The 12659-nt window shown below is 35.4% G+C and overlaps 1 protein-coding gene across 1 annotated transcript; it reads left to right on the top strand.

The window, feature by feature from the left end:
* Positions 1-205: 205 nt before the first annotated feature.
* Positions 206-8400, top strand: LOC103696150 (kinesin-like protein KIN-7A). The gene is made up of 15 exons (XM_008777684.5): positions 206-493; positions 1521-1783; positions 1906-1995; positions 2089-2189; positions 2362-2475; positions 2551-2632; positions 2752-2819; positions 2911-2970; positions 3059-3183; positions 5650-5848; positions 5973-6104; positions 6240-6332; positions 6433-7365; positions 7457-7785; positions 7899-8400. The coding sequence occupies exons 2-15, from the start codon at positions 1543-1545 to the stop codon at positions 8224-8226; spliced, it is 2895 nt and encodes a 964-aa protein (XP_008775906.3). The 5' UTR covers positions 206-493; positions 1521-1542; the 3' UTR covers positions 8227-8400.
* Positions 8401-12659: the final 4259 nt, after the last annotated feature.

The raw sequence follows: 12659 nt of genomic DNA, 5'->3' as shown, positions 1-12659 counted from the left end.
AAACCCAGCCAAGCGAGCCTCACGGCGTCGTTTGGGTCCCGACATTTCGCCTTCGCGAAACTCATTGAAAGAGGCAGGGATTTGGAGCGGTGATAGGAATATAGGATCGATTCACGCGTTTCGTCCGATACTTATACCGAAACGGAAATCTCGGCGTGTAATTTAAAACTTAACAAAACTAGCCGTTGGAGCCCCCAGTTCAAACGACCGGTTTTGTCCTCTCTCTCTCCAATTATTTTTTTTTCTCGCTCACCCAAAACCCCTTCCCACGATGAAGCTCTCTCTCCGCTTGGAGCCCCCAGTTCACAACGTTCGCATTTCTCACGCTTTCCCGTTCTTTAAGGGCAAGAAACACTAATTCCCCCCTCCCCGGCCCCCAACCCACAAATTTTGGAACCCAATTCTTTCCTTCTTTCAGTTCGTGGATCGATTCAAGAATCTCTCTGTGCAGGAATTGCTGGTTCGGGCGGCGTCTCCTTCCCTAATCACCTCCGTGAGTGCTCTTACCTTCTCTTTCAATCTCGGATTTCTCTTTCTTGCTATTTATGTGTCTTTTCTTGTTTTTTTGGGGAAGTTTTTCTCTTTTTTCTTTTTTTTTTGGTTGATTGAGGGAATGCTGCGGGAATTTCGTTACTTGGCTTGTTTTTTCTATCCCGGTCTGAGAAATGGCATCGTTTTCTTTGTTTTCTTGGATTGTTTTATAGATCTTGGTGGCTTTCTCTTTTTTCTTGGTTTATTTCTTGAAATCTTAGCTCTTTTTCTTCTTCAATGAAAGGATCGAGGGGAATCCTACGAATGGACTGTTTTTTTTTTTTTTTTGATCCTTGAACACGAAAACTGTTCGAAAAATTTTGCGAAGGTTTCGTACATGCGAATAGAATGGAAAGGAAGAGAAGCTATTACTCTTTCTTGGTTGAAATCAGGGTTGGCTCTATAAATCGATGGAACTGGAGAAAACTTGAGAATGGAGGCATGTGGAAGATGAGGAAGAAAGAGGAGGTGGAAGAAGTGGAGATGGAAAGTTATGTGAGTTTTATCTTTACAGGTTATGGTTGTGTTAAGAGGAGAAATCATAACAAAAGAATGTTCCCCCCTTTGTCTATAATTTTTTTTCTGGAACTTCATTCTGCTCTCTTTGGAAGCGTTTTAGTTTTAACAGCAGCTGTTTCTGTTCATGGCTTAGTTGAGAAAGTCAATACTCGGTCATTGATGATTTTGCGTTACAATATCAGTATCAGAAGTTGGGTTGTGGTAGAAAATTTACCTTCCATGTGGTGGATCCGTGCTTTATTCTTATATGATCTTTCACGTGGCGTTTTCTGAAGGCTTCTCTTTTGCCAAATTTTTATCTGTTCCCAAGTCCTGTCATTATAATTTCTGATTGAAGTCAGGTTTCTCTAGAAGTTGATTAATAAATATGAAACTATAACATTGTAAGTTTGTTCTGGTTCATTGTCTTCGCAATGTCCTTTCCAATACCTCACTGCCTTTCCCTTTTTCCCTTTTTTTTCTTGACATAGTTTAACCCAGTGCTCGACCAAGATGACAGCAGCAAGGACTCCTGGTACCCCAGCTTCAAAGATGGAAAGAACACCCGTATCTACCCCTGGAGGCTCCAGAGTCAAAGACGAGAAGATTTTTGTCACAGTAAGGATGAGGCCGCTGAGTAAGAAAGAACTAGCACTAAAAGATGAATTAGTGTGGGATTGTATTGATGACCATACCATCATATTCAAGGGCTCAACTCAGGAGCGTTCAAATTCACCGGGCTCCTATGCTTTTGGTATAGATTAGATGAACCTTTGGATTGTTTCTGATTAAGTCATTTGAAGTTCGAGATGCGAAGTTGCAGTTTTATGCTCACAAAACAGACATAAAAGTGATTTGATTTTATCTTCTGTATAGACAAAGTATTTGGACCTGATTGTTTAACTGAGATTGTCTACGACGAAGGAGCTAAAAATGTTGCATTATCAGCATTGACAGGAATAAATGGTAAATATCAAGAGAAGGACTTTCCAGCTTGGTTTCCAACAATAATTTGTCTTTCTAACTGATTGAACTTTGTGTATGGCAATTCTTTTGTAGCTACCATTTTTGCTTATGGACAGACTAGCAGTGGCAAAACATATACCATGAGAGGGATCACTGAGAGTGCTGTAAATGATATTTACAAGCACATAGAAAATGTAAGTTTCACAGAAAAATTTTCTCTCCTCTTATTCCCCCTTTTGGTGGAGGGGAGGGGGTGGCGGGGGAGGGGTTCAGCTTTTCAAGAATTTATTTTTGAATATCTATATACTTTGACTGCTCTGGAGGAAATGTCTCAAGCTGATTTATGTCCTTATTTATTATCTGCAGACTCCAGATAGGGACTTTGTGATTAAGATTTCTGCTATGGAAATATACAATGAGATAGTAAGGGACCTGTTAAAAACAGATTCTGGTCCTCTTCGGCTGCTTGATGATCCAGAGGTATTCTGCAGTTCTTATTATCTATTAATCTTTTTGTTATGTGATGTTCATCCTCTTATTTCACTGCCTCTACAGAAAGGAACTATTGTTGAGAAACTGGAAGAAGAAACAGTGCAAGATATTCAGCATCTGAGACATCTGATCGGCATTTGTGAAGGTTGATTTTTTGATTTTTTGCAGATGTCATATTTACTATGACTATTTTCATTGTTATTTACAAACCTGATCATTTATTTCATAGTATACTTGAAAAGATTGTTTTTTAATGCTTTACAGCACAAAGGCAAGTTGGTGAAACTGCCTTAAATGACACCAGCTCCAGATCCCACCAAATAATAAGGCTGGTAATTCTAATGATTTCAGTTGCTTTTAGAGTTTTATATTGAAAATTCAGAAAGAAGGGGGAAACTGAATTCCTTTTGGTTACACATCCAGACAATAGAGAGCAGCCTACGTGAACATTCAGGCTGTGTGAAGTCTTTCGTAGCAACCCTGGTAAGTCTTACCTTGTCATTCTACTGTAAAATTCCAAATTAAATTTCTGAATGAATAGATACTAATGCTTAAGGTTGGCATTCTGCAGAACCTTGTTGACCTTGCGGGAAGTGAGAGGGTTTCACAAACTAATGCAAATGGTGTTAGACTAATAGAAGGCTCCCACATAAATCGTAGCTTGTTGACTCTTACAACAGTAATCAGAAAGCTCAGGTCCAGTTTTTCATATACTGCTACTTTTTTTTTAAAAAAAATAAAAAATTATTCAGTCAATAATCTTATCAAAGTTCATGATGTAGCTTGAGTTTAATTAATTTAATTAGATGGATGTGAAGTAATTGGAAATTAGAAAAATGACAGGAAAGCAAACTGTCATGTCAAGAGACAAGGTAAACTAACTGATGGCATCACATTCAATGGTAAATACTATAAGCAGAAGGGTTGAACATAAAGAACTAGAGAAATAAAATAAAACTTTATGTGCTCAGTATGAAGTTGAGTCTCTCCCTTCTACACTCACCAGCCTTTCATTTGTATAAAAACTCTTCCGTTGGCCTATCAAAGGATATGAGATCACATAAAACTTTATCGAGGCACTATATACAAGGGAGAGTATCATAGATAATTTGAGTATATGCCTATTAAGCATAACTAATGAAATTTATGAGATTATTTTGACCAGTTGACTGAAATTCTTGTCATGTCCAAAGATTTGGATAGGAGCCACAAAAGTTTGTTGCCTAAGATGAAAGTTGTCCTTATTGTTCAATTATGTGGGATGGCATATCTGCTTGCTCTGGCAATGCCAAAGAAACAACTCTTTCTCTTCTAAAAGGGATCTAGAATAGCATACCTCCAGGAGAGAGAGACCTGCATTCATGTGGGTGCCCTGGATTTCTCCAATGAATTAGACACTGAACAACATGAGAGAGGTCAAGTTGTTACAGAAACAGAGACAATAGACAATGCTTGACTCTGGAGAGTATACTGAAGCATCAAAAGTCAGATGAATAATAACCACAAATATTGGATTACCAAATGAATATTGACAAAGGCAATGACCATTATAACTCTAGTTGGCCACCCCACCTCTGCCCTGGCAGTAGAATAAAGAGAAAAACAGACAAGGACTTCTGGTTTAGATACTTCTGATTGATGTATCAAGGGAGCAAGAAGGAACAGGGAATTACTAACATAACTCCTTTGGATGCTAATGCAACACTTTTCAGCTATATGATATCTACTGAACCAGGGTTAAATGTTGTTTTGGTGACAGCAGTTCCAGCGATGCCAATAATTTTGGATCAAAGTTCTGAAGATTTAGATAAGAATTCCAACAATGTCAAATAAATTCGCAATTTAAGGGAACCAAGCAGGCATTACTGTTACGTATATTTTATTGTTGTGCACTTTGTGACATATCGTTATTGTGGTTCCAGAAACATTCATCTTTTTACGTAAAATGTTAAAAACGTCATGTTTAGAGTGTAATAAATCATTTTGTACGAATGATGAAGATGGACTTCCAATTACCTGAATAATCATTTTTCCCCAGTAATGTGACTGAAGCTCAAGGAAAACTAAGGGAAACTCTTACCTTAGAATGAACTAGAAAGGATAATCAAGATTGAGGAGTAGAAGTAATTTATAATGTGCTTTAAAAGTTGGAAGACTTGAAACAGGTGAGAATATAGATATTTTAATTGACTAACAGGTTCATTTGCAAGCTTATAATAGTGCCACTGGTTTGGTGTTAATATAATAGGCAGAAAAAACATGGAGACTGATGGAGAATAGACAAATAATAGATAAGATTATATATTTTTCCCAAAAATGAATAGGTTTACATGTCAAAGCTGTGCAAATGGGTTGATCCTTTTGATGGTGACATTGGAAGTGATAGTACTATATTAACAATCAAACTTTTTTAACTGGTTTGATTTCCTTTCCTAGATTGGGTTGAATTTGGAATGGAGGATATGGGACTGGGAGTTGACTGCTTGTGATTGATCGTGGGAGCAAACATGTCATTCATACCTGCAGAAAAGAGTTTGCTTCTGGGAATTGAATGACACAAGTGACCTAAAGAACAAAGGGAGGCAAATCCATTGCATAAGAATCTCATGCAGGGGCTTATTTCATGCCTCCTATCAGAAGCAATTTTAACTACATATGAATGGCTCTTATATTTACATATGCATGATGGTGCATATGTTCTCAAACCTCAAATTTAGTAAAGGTAGAATATGTCACTCTATTTTAAGCTTTACATAAACGATAATATGCTATTGAACCATCTTTAGTCAATTTTGTTATGTTTCTTCAAGATCTGTCCTTGCACTATAGCCTTGTTAACATCTCTTACCTCATCTGCTTAAGAATAACTTTCCTGATTCCTCTATATTTGTCTTAATCATATTGTTTAATAAACTTATTAGTGCCATAAGCTGCAGTATCACTTTCTTTCTTTCTTGTCTGAATCACATAGTTGTCGCACCACATTTTTGCCTCATAATGTCTTAGAGAATTGTACACGCACAAACCACTTGTATAAAGCTCTTTTTAAACTATCATGATCTTAAATGTTATAAAGTTGACTCTTGCTAAAAATTGTTGCTTATGGCTGTCTTGAACATTTTTAAAACTGGTTCTCTAATGCCACTGACTTTCACCTTGCAGTGTTGGGAAAAGAAGCGGCCATATACCCTACAGGGATTCAAAGCTAACACGTATACTGCAGCTTTCTCTCGGTGGAAATGCAAGAACTGCTATCATATGTACCATGAGTCCAGCACAAAGTCATGTAGACCAATCTCGCAATACTCTCCATTTTGCAACTTGTGCCAAAGAAGTTACAAATACTGCACACGTTAACATGGTAAGAGTCAAAATAAAGTGAGATCTGCTGGTTGGTTTTTTGTTGTTGTTGCTGCTGCTTCTGTTGCTGTATTGTATCATGTTTTTTGTTGATAAATTGTGCAACTGACCTTTTGGTCAATCAGGTTGTGTCAGACAAACAAATGGTCAAGCATCTGCAGGATGTAGTTGCCAGACTTGAAGCAGAACGATGCACCCCAGATCCTTCTGCGTGTTCGGAAGCCCTTCTAAAGGAAAAGGAGTTGAAGATTAAGGAGGTAAAATTAATGAATGTCAAATTTGAAAATTTCTTGCATTTGAAGATACAAACAATCATTAGTATCATTAGTGTGAGACAAAGGAGCTCTAGATTAATGGGTCGGTCATATACCTTGTTAACTGGTGATAAGCAGATGGAAATGGAAATGGAAGAACTGAAACGGCAAAGAGACCTTGCACAGTCTCAACTGAATGAACTGCGAGGGAAATTTAGTGCATATCAGATGGTAAGGGAATGAATCACTTTCCCCTTACACTAGCATTTTCATTTCAGCTCCTTTGGTAGTTGGCATTATCTTGAAGTTCTTTTCTCCTATCACTCTCCAGGGTTCGAATCCATTTGAGTCATCACCTTGCCAAAAAGTGGCCAAGTGTCTCACCTTTTCTAGCCCATCACCATGCAATGGTGACAAGGGGCATGGAAAAGGTGACAGGATGAGAGACACAATGAGGCAGTCATCAGCTTCTCCTTTCATGCTTGTGCATGAAATTCGCAAGCTCGAACAATTACAAGAGCAGCTTGGAGAGGAAGCACACCGAGCACTCGAAGTGCTGCAGAAAGAGGTGGCTTGCCACAGGCTGGGGAATCAAGATGCTGCTGAGACCGTCGCCAAACTTCAGGCAGAGATCAAGGAGATGCGTGCAATTAGATCTCTGACTAAAGAGGTTAACATCGAAGATGTGGTCACCAGGCAAAGTGCTGGTGCCAACCTTAAAGAAGAGATAACGCGACTTCATTCACAGGGCAGTACCATTGCCAACCTCGAGCAGCAGCTGGAAAATGTCCAGAAATCTTTAGATAGGCTAGTGATGTCTCTTCCGAACAACTTGCAGCCTAACGAAACCACTCCAAAGTCCTTGAAGAGTCAATCGAAGAAGAAGAAGATGCTTCCTCTGACCTCAAGCAACAACGTCAACCGACCGCATCTTATAAGAGCACCGTGCTCTCCTCTCTCTTCTTCCCGGAAGATATTAGAGTCCGAAGCGGAGAACAAGGCTCCAGAGAATGATACTGTATCCCATGAGACCTTTTCAGGATCTGAGAAAGCTACTCCAACCAAAAGCGAAGCTGGCAGCGACGCAACGTCCAGGGAAGGCACACCATGCTACGGACGTTCCAGTTCTGTGAACATGAAAAAAATGCAGAAAATGTTCCAAAATGCTGCAGAGGAAAATGTAAGGAGCATAAGAGCGTACGTCACCGAGCTGAAAGAACGTGTTGCCAAACTTCAGTACCAAAAGCAGCTTCTTGTGTGCCAGGTATGGATTCCTTTTCTCATACTGCTTCATTTTGATCTTCTTTATAGAGCTAGCATGTTTATACCTTTGCTTTGTGACATAATGTCGTCAGGTGTTGGAATTAGAAGTAAATGAGGCTGCAGGGCACGATGTAGCAGCAGAGGCTGATGAGAATATATCAGAATTACAGAGCTCCCCTGATACATGGGATTCTGTCTACAGGGAACAAATGCAGCAGATTATTCAACTGTGGCATATTTGTCATGTATCAATAATACATCGGTCGCAGTTCTACTTGTTATTTAGAGGTGATCAGGCAGATCAGATATATATTGAGGTGGAGCTTAGGAGATTGACCTGGCTGCAGCAGCATTTCGCGGAAGTTGGCAATGCAAGCCCAGCATATACTGGAGATGAGCCTCCTGTTTCTCTGCCATCAAGGTATTGGAGTATTTTGAGTAAACTTTTAAGCAGTTAATCTTTAACGGCAAACTGTTTACCGATCTTGATCATATGTTAGTGATTTAACAGCCATCTCCCCCTCTAAATTGCAGTATAAGAGCACTGAGGCAGGAAAGAGAATTTCTTTCCAGGAGAGTTAACTCACGTTTGACAGAAGAGGAAAGAGAGCTGCTCTATATCAAATGGCAAGTTCCCCTTGAAGGGAAGCAAAGGAAGCTTCAGCTGGTGAACAAGCTATGGACGGATCCAAACGATCCAGCACACATTGAGGAAAGTGCTGATATAGTGGCGAGATTGGTGGGTTTCTGCGAGGGAGGAAACATCGCCAAAGAGATGTTTGAGCTGAATTTTGCACTGCCAGCAAGCAAGAAACCGTGGTTTTTGGGATGGCAGCCCATATCAAATTTGCTGAGACTGTGATGCTGTGAATTACTAGAGACGCAAGAACTGAGCATTTATTATTAGGTTGTTTCTTTTTTCTCCTCCATTTTTTTAATAATAAAGGCATTTCACTTGTATACCTTATAAATATTTGAAATTACATGTATACTCTTATAAAATCACTATTTATATGTATACTCTTATTTCTCATTACACGTTTGTCCTCAGCGTCGCAGTCGCAAGGCCATGTTAGTTTAAGTATTATGTTAGTTAATTGTTTTTTTCAAATATACGCTTATAAATATCTCACAAATTTACTATTTAGATGTATGCCATTATAAATTATTTTTTTATGTTTACTCATTAAGGATATTTTAGTAATTTTAATTTTAAATAGCTTATTTTTCATGGTATTAGATGACATGTTGATTGTAAGGTAGACATACAAAACGGAAAAAATTAAATATAATCATAAATAGTGAAATTCTGAGGGTATACTTGTAATTTTGGATATTTATGAGAGTTTGCATGCGGAAAACTCTGGTAATACTTACATTTGTCCTAAAATACTTGCTAACTAACCTACCAAACGAGGAGTCAGTTGAAAAGTTGATCCTGATTGGATTGTCTTATTATAAACATCTAAGAAACCTTATTTCAATGGGATAAACTTTAATCTAGTAAGTACTTCAAATACCTTCAAAGAATTTAGTGGAACTATTAAGGTTTCCTAGATGGCTGCATGATCTCTGATTTAATTCACTTCAATTGGTTGGAGGAAATCTGAAATCGAGTATAGTTATTTTAGATTCACATGATAGTTCAAAATGGATATAATTTTGATATCTTGATTTTTTTTTTTTTTTTTTTTTGGGGGGGGGGGGGGGATGGATAGTACTATGTAACAACTAAATTCCAAATAAATCCAAATACCTTAAATTACTTGAATCAATGCAACTAAATTCCAAATAATTCCTTCTAGTTAGTATATTCTCTTGTGACATTTTGGCTATTTTCCCTTGAATCAATGATACAAGTTCCTTGATATCCTGCATTTCTATACTAAATTTAGATTATTTCTTTAAGGGTTTGTTTGGTTAGGGTATGTCAGGTTATGGGGCAATTTTACGATTCCTAAAATTATTTACCTTGAAACATGGTTGCAGGAAAAAAATAAATTTTCCATATTTTATTAGTGGAAAAATTACTCCGCAAAATGGTATTGAAAAAAATACTATATTTGGTTAGAGGTAATCATCTTATATGTGAATATTACAAAATTTTAAATAATGCTTTTGAATAAACAATTCAAGTAATGATATTTATAGATCTCAGTAAAAAAAGATGGGGGCGTTTCTATCAAGCAATGATAATTTTAAATTACTTCCATTCAATAATCTGGCATGAAAAAAATACCATCCTCATAGTGGTAGTTATTTTACCTTCTCTCTTAATAAAATATATGTGGTTTATCCTCTTTAATATGGTAATATTATATGGAATTTATTTTTTTCATGCTGGGTTACCCACAATGAAATGAACCCTAATATTTTCTTTAGATTGATCTACATGGGCATGAGAATTAGATAACAAAAGAGAGATGTTAGAAAAATACATTATGATAATATAATATAATAAAATAATGTATAATTGCAACAAAATATATTATGTTAATTTTATTAGAAAATTAGAATAATATTAGATGTATATATAATATTACAATAATAGTTATAATTGAATAAGAAAAATGTAATATCAGTTATTACAATGCTTATGATAAATAATATGTCTAATTATTATATATCAAATTATTTTTTTTCCATAATTACTATACTAATTATTCTTATACTAATCCAACAATAGTTTAATAGTAATATTATTCTTTCATTATAATTTCAAAAATAATATTATAAATATTATATTACATTAGAAAACATGAATAATTCATTGTTTCCGACATGGGGGGAGAGGGGAGGGGGGGGGGGGTGGTTCACCTAACTGACTCCATTATAATGTAACTATGGTCTTGTTTGGCAGAGCTATTGGTAGTAGAGCTTTTGGAAGTAGAGCTTTTATAAAAGGTTGTTTGCTGTTTGGTAGCTATATTTCTAAAGTATTGTGAAACTTTAACATTTATTTGGTAAACAACTGAAAAGTACTTTTGGTATGACAAAATGACAATAAAGGACATTGCATAGTATTATACAACAAAGCATAATAAAATATAATATGTATTAATATATAAATATATGATATAGTATAATATTACTAAATATAATATATTATTATTATAATATAGTATTATAATATTATATACTATAGCATAATAATTTAATATAATATTAAATTATTTAACATAACATATTAATGTATTGTAATATAATATAATATATTAATATTTATAGTATAATACAATAATAAAGGTATAAAATATTATAATTATTTGCATAAATTAATTTTCCATCCTTCCGAGATGACTGTGGTATAATATAACATAATATTAAATTATTTAATATAACATATTAATGTATTATGATATAATATAATATAATATTATATTTATAGTATAGTACAATAATAAAGGTATAAATTATTATAATTATTAGCGTAAATTAATTTTTTACCCTCCCAATGACCATTTATCTTTCTAACAAATTCTCTAGTTAGGTGATAAAATTGGTTAAACAATTACTAAATTTTCAAATAAAAATCACACAGATGAAAAATTGTTTAACATATTTGTATGTACATAATTTAATAAGGCTTGTCATACACTTTGTATAGCCTGGCATACAGTTAAGTCTTTCTGGCGCACAGTTAAATAAGCTTGGAACACGGTTAATATAGCCTGGCACATAGTTAAGTCTTTCTAGCACACTGTTAAGTCTTTTGGCACACAATTAAGTAAGCTTGGTACACAGTTTAATAAGGTTTGAATACAATTAATCTAGCCTGGTATGCACATAATATATTTTGGCACACTATTAATCAAGGCTTGTACACAGTTAATATCCTATCTAAACTTTACATTGTTCCCCCTTTTTTATATTGTTGATGTAGTAGCAACAAAAATATAAGATGCAACATTTATGTTTGCTCAAATACAAAATAAAACAACCAGCTCCTCAACAATTTCATAAAGAAAAGAAGTCAATGCAAAATATCCATCTCACGGATTACCCAATATTTGGCTTGGCTCTGCACTAAGTTCTTCCTGCGGTTCATTAATCTCTAAACAATCAGAAGGCAGCAGATTCTTATTATCATCATAAGGTTGAAACTCAAAATCTTTGATTGTATGATTTTTAATAAAATTATGAAAATGATGCCCAATGGGGCCTATATTTCTTTCCATATCAAACAATTAAACAACTAGCGTTGTATTTGCAATTTTCAATTATAGACGACTAAATAAAACCCCATTGTCTGACTGCAACTGTAATTGAAATTGCATGCAATTGAATTGCAGGTAGCCAAACGACCCGTTAAAGCACTATTTAAAACACCTATGTCCTGTGAATGGCACATAATATCCAGTTCTTCACTCATCTTAGCCAGAGAGATGGGGGTATGTGAAGCAATACTTGTCTCTTTTTGAATTAACAAACCAATCACCTGATCCATGCCGCCACCAAGCTGGGACAGATTAGAATGGTTAGGTTACCATTAAAACTAAAAAATGCCCATTTTTATCAAAAAATAAAAAAATATTTATTTTATAGTATAATAACAATATTAATGGTTTTAAAACCGCGTTTCCAAGATTCACCCTTTGATGTTAGAGTCATTTCATAATTTTACAACTTTACCTAAATCCTGTTTTGGTTTGGTTTTTTTCAAATACTTATAGCCAGAAATCCTTTAGGAAGATTAATAAACATGGTAGATGATGGGCTGAAAATGATGAAGACCTCACATTGTTCATTCATATCTGTAGGAAAACAGCTATTGATACCTGCATCTGGACCGTCGATCATGAGCTCGAATGGTATTATATCTTGCTACTTGCATGAGATGTTGAGAATTTGTTACTCAGCAGGGGTGACGTTTCTTCTGGCCCATGTATATACAAGTCTTGATTCCCTGAGCCTTAGACTTGATCAGCCTAGGAGCTTGGGTTCCCACCTAAATGGAATTAGTTGGGTTAAAGCGTGGGGTGGCTTTAACCCTCTTTTTAGGAGGAAAAAAAAAATTAGTTTTGCTAAAAATTAAATCCTTCAATTTGACGTGTTGGAGATGATTGATGTTGAAAAATCGTAGAAGCATTTTGAGATGATTGATTGATTAAATCACTGTCATTTAGTTGCAAGTTACAAATTCTGAGAAGTTCTGATGGCTGGCAAGTGGTTCTTTCCAGTAATTTGTTGTCAATTAAAAAATAAAAAACTGGAAAATTATGAGAACATATAATACTTTAAAATAGACGAAAAAAGAGTGCAAAAATACTAAGTTCTCTGTGATGGAAAGATGAA

Source organism: Phoenix dactylifera, chromosome 1, assembly GCF_051530095.1.
Source record: "Phoenix dactylifera cultivar Ajwa chromosome 1, Ajwa_hap1_PhDact_Kaust_v1.1, whole genome shotgun sequence".
In the NCBI taxonomy this organism is placed as follows: Eukaryota; Viridiplantae; Streptophyta; class Magnoliopsida; order Arecales; family Arecaceae; genus Phoenix; species Phoenix dactylifera.
This window is presented reverse-complemented; position numbering and strand designations above follow the sequence as displayed.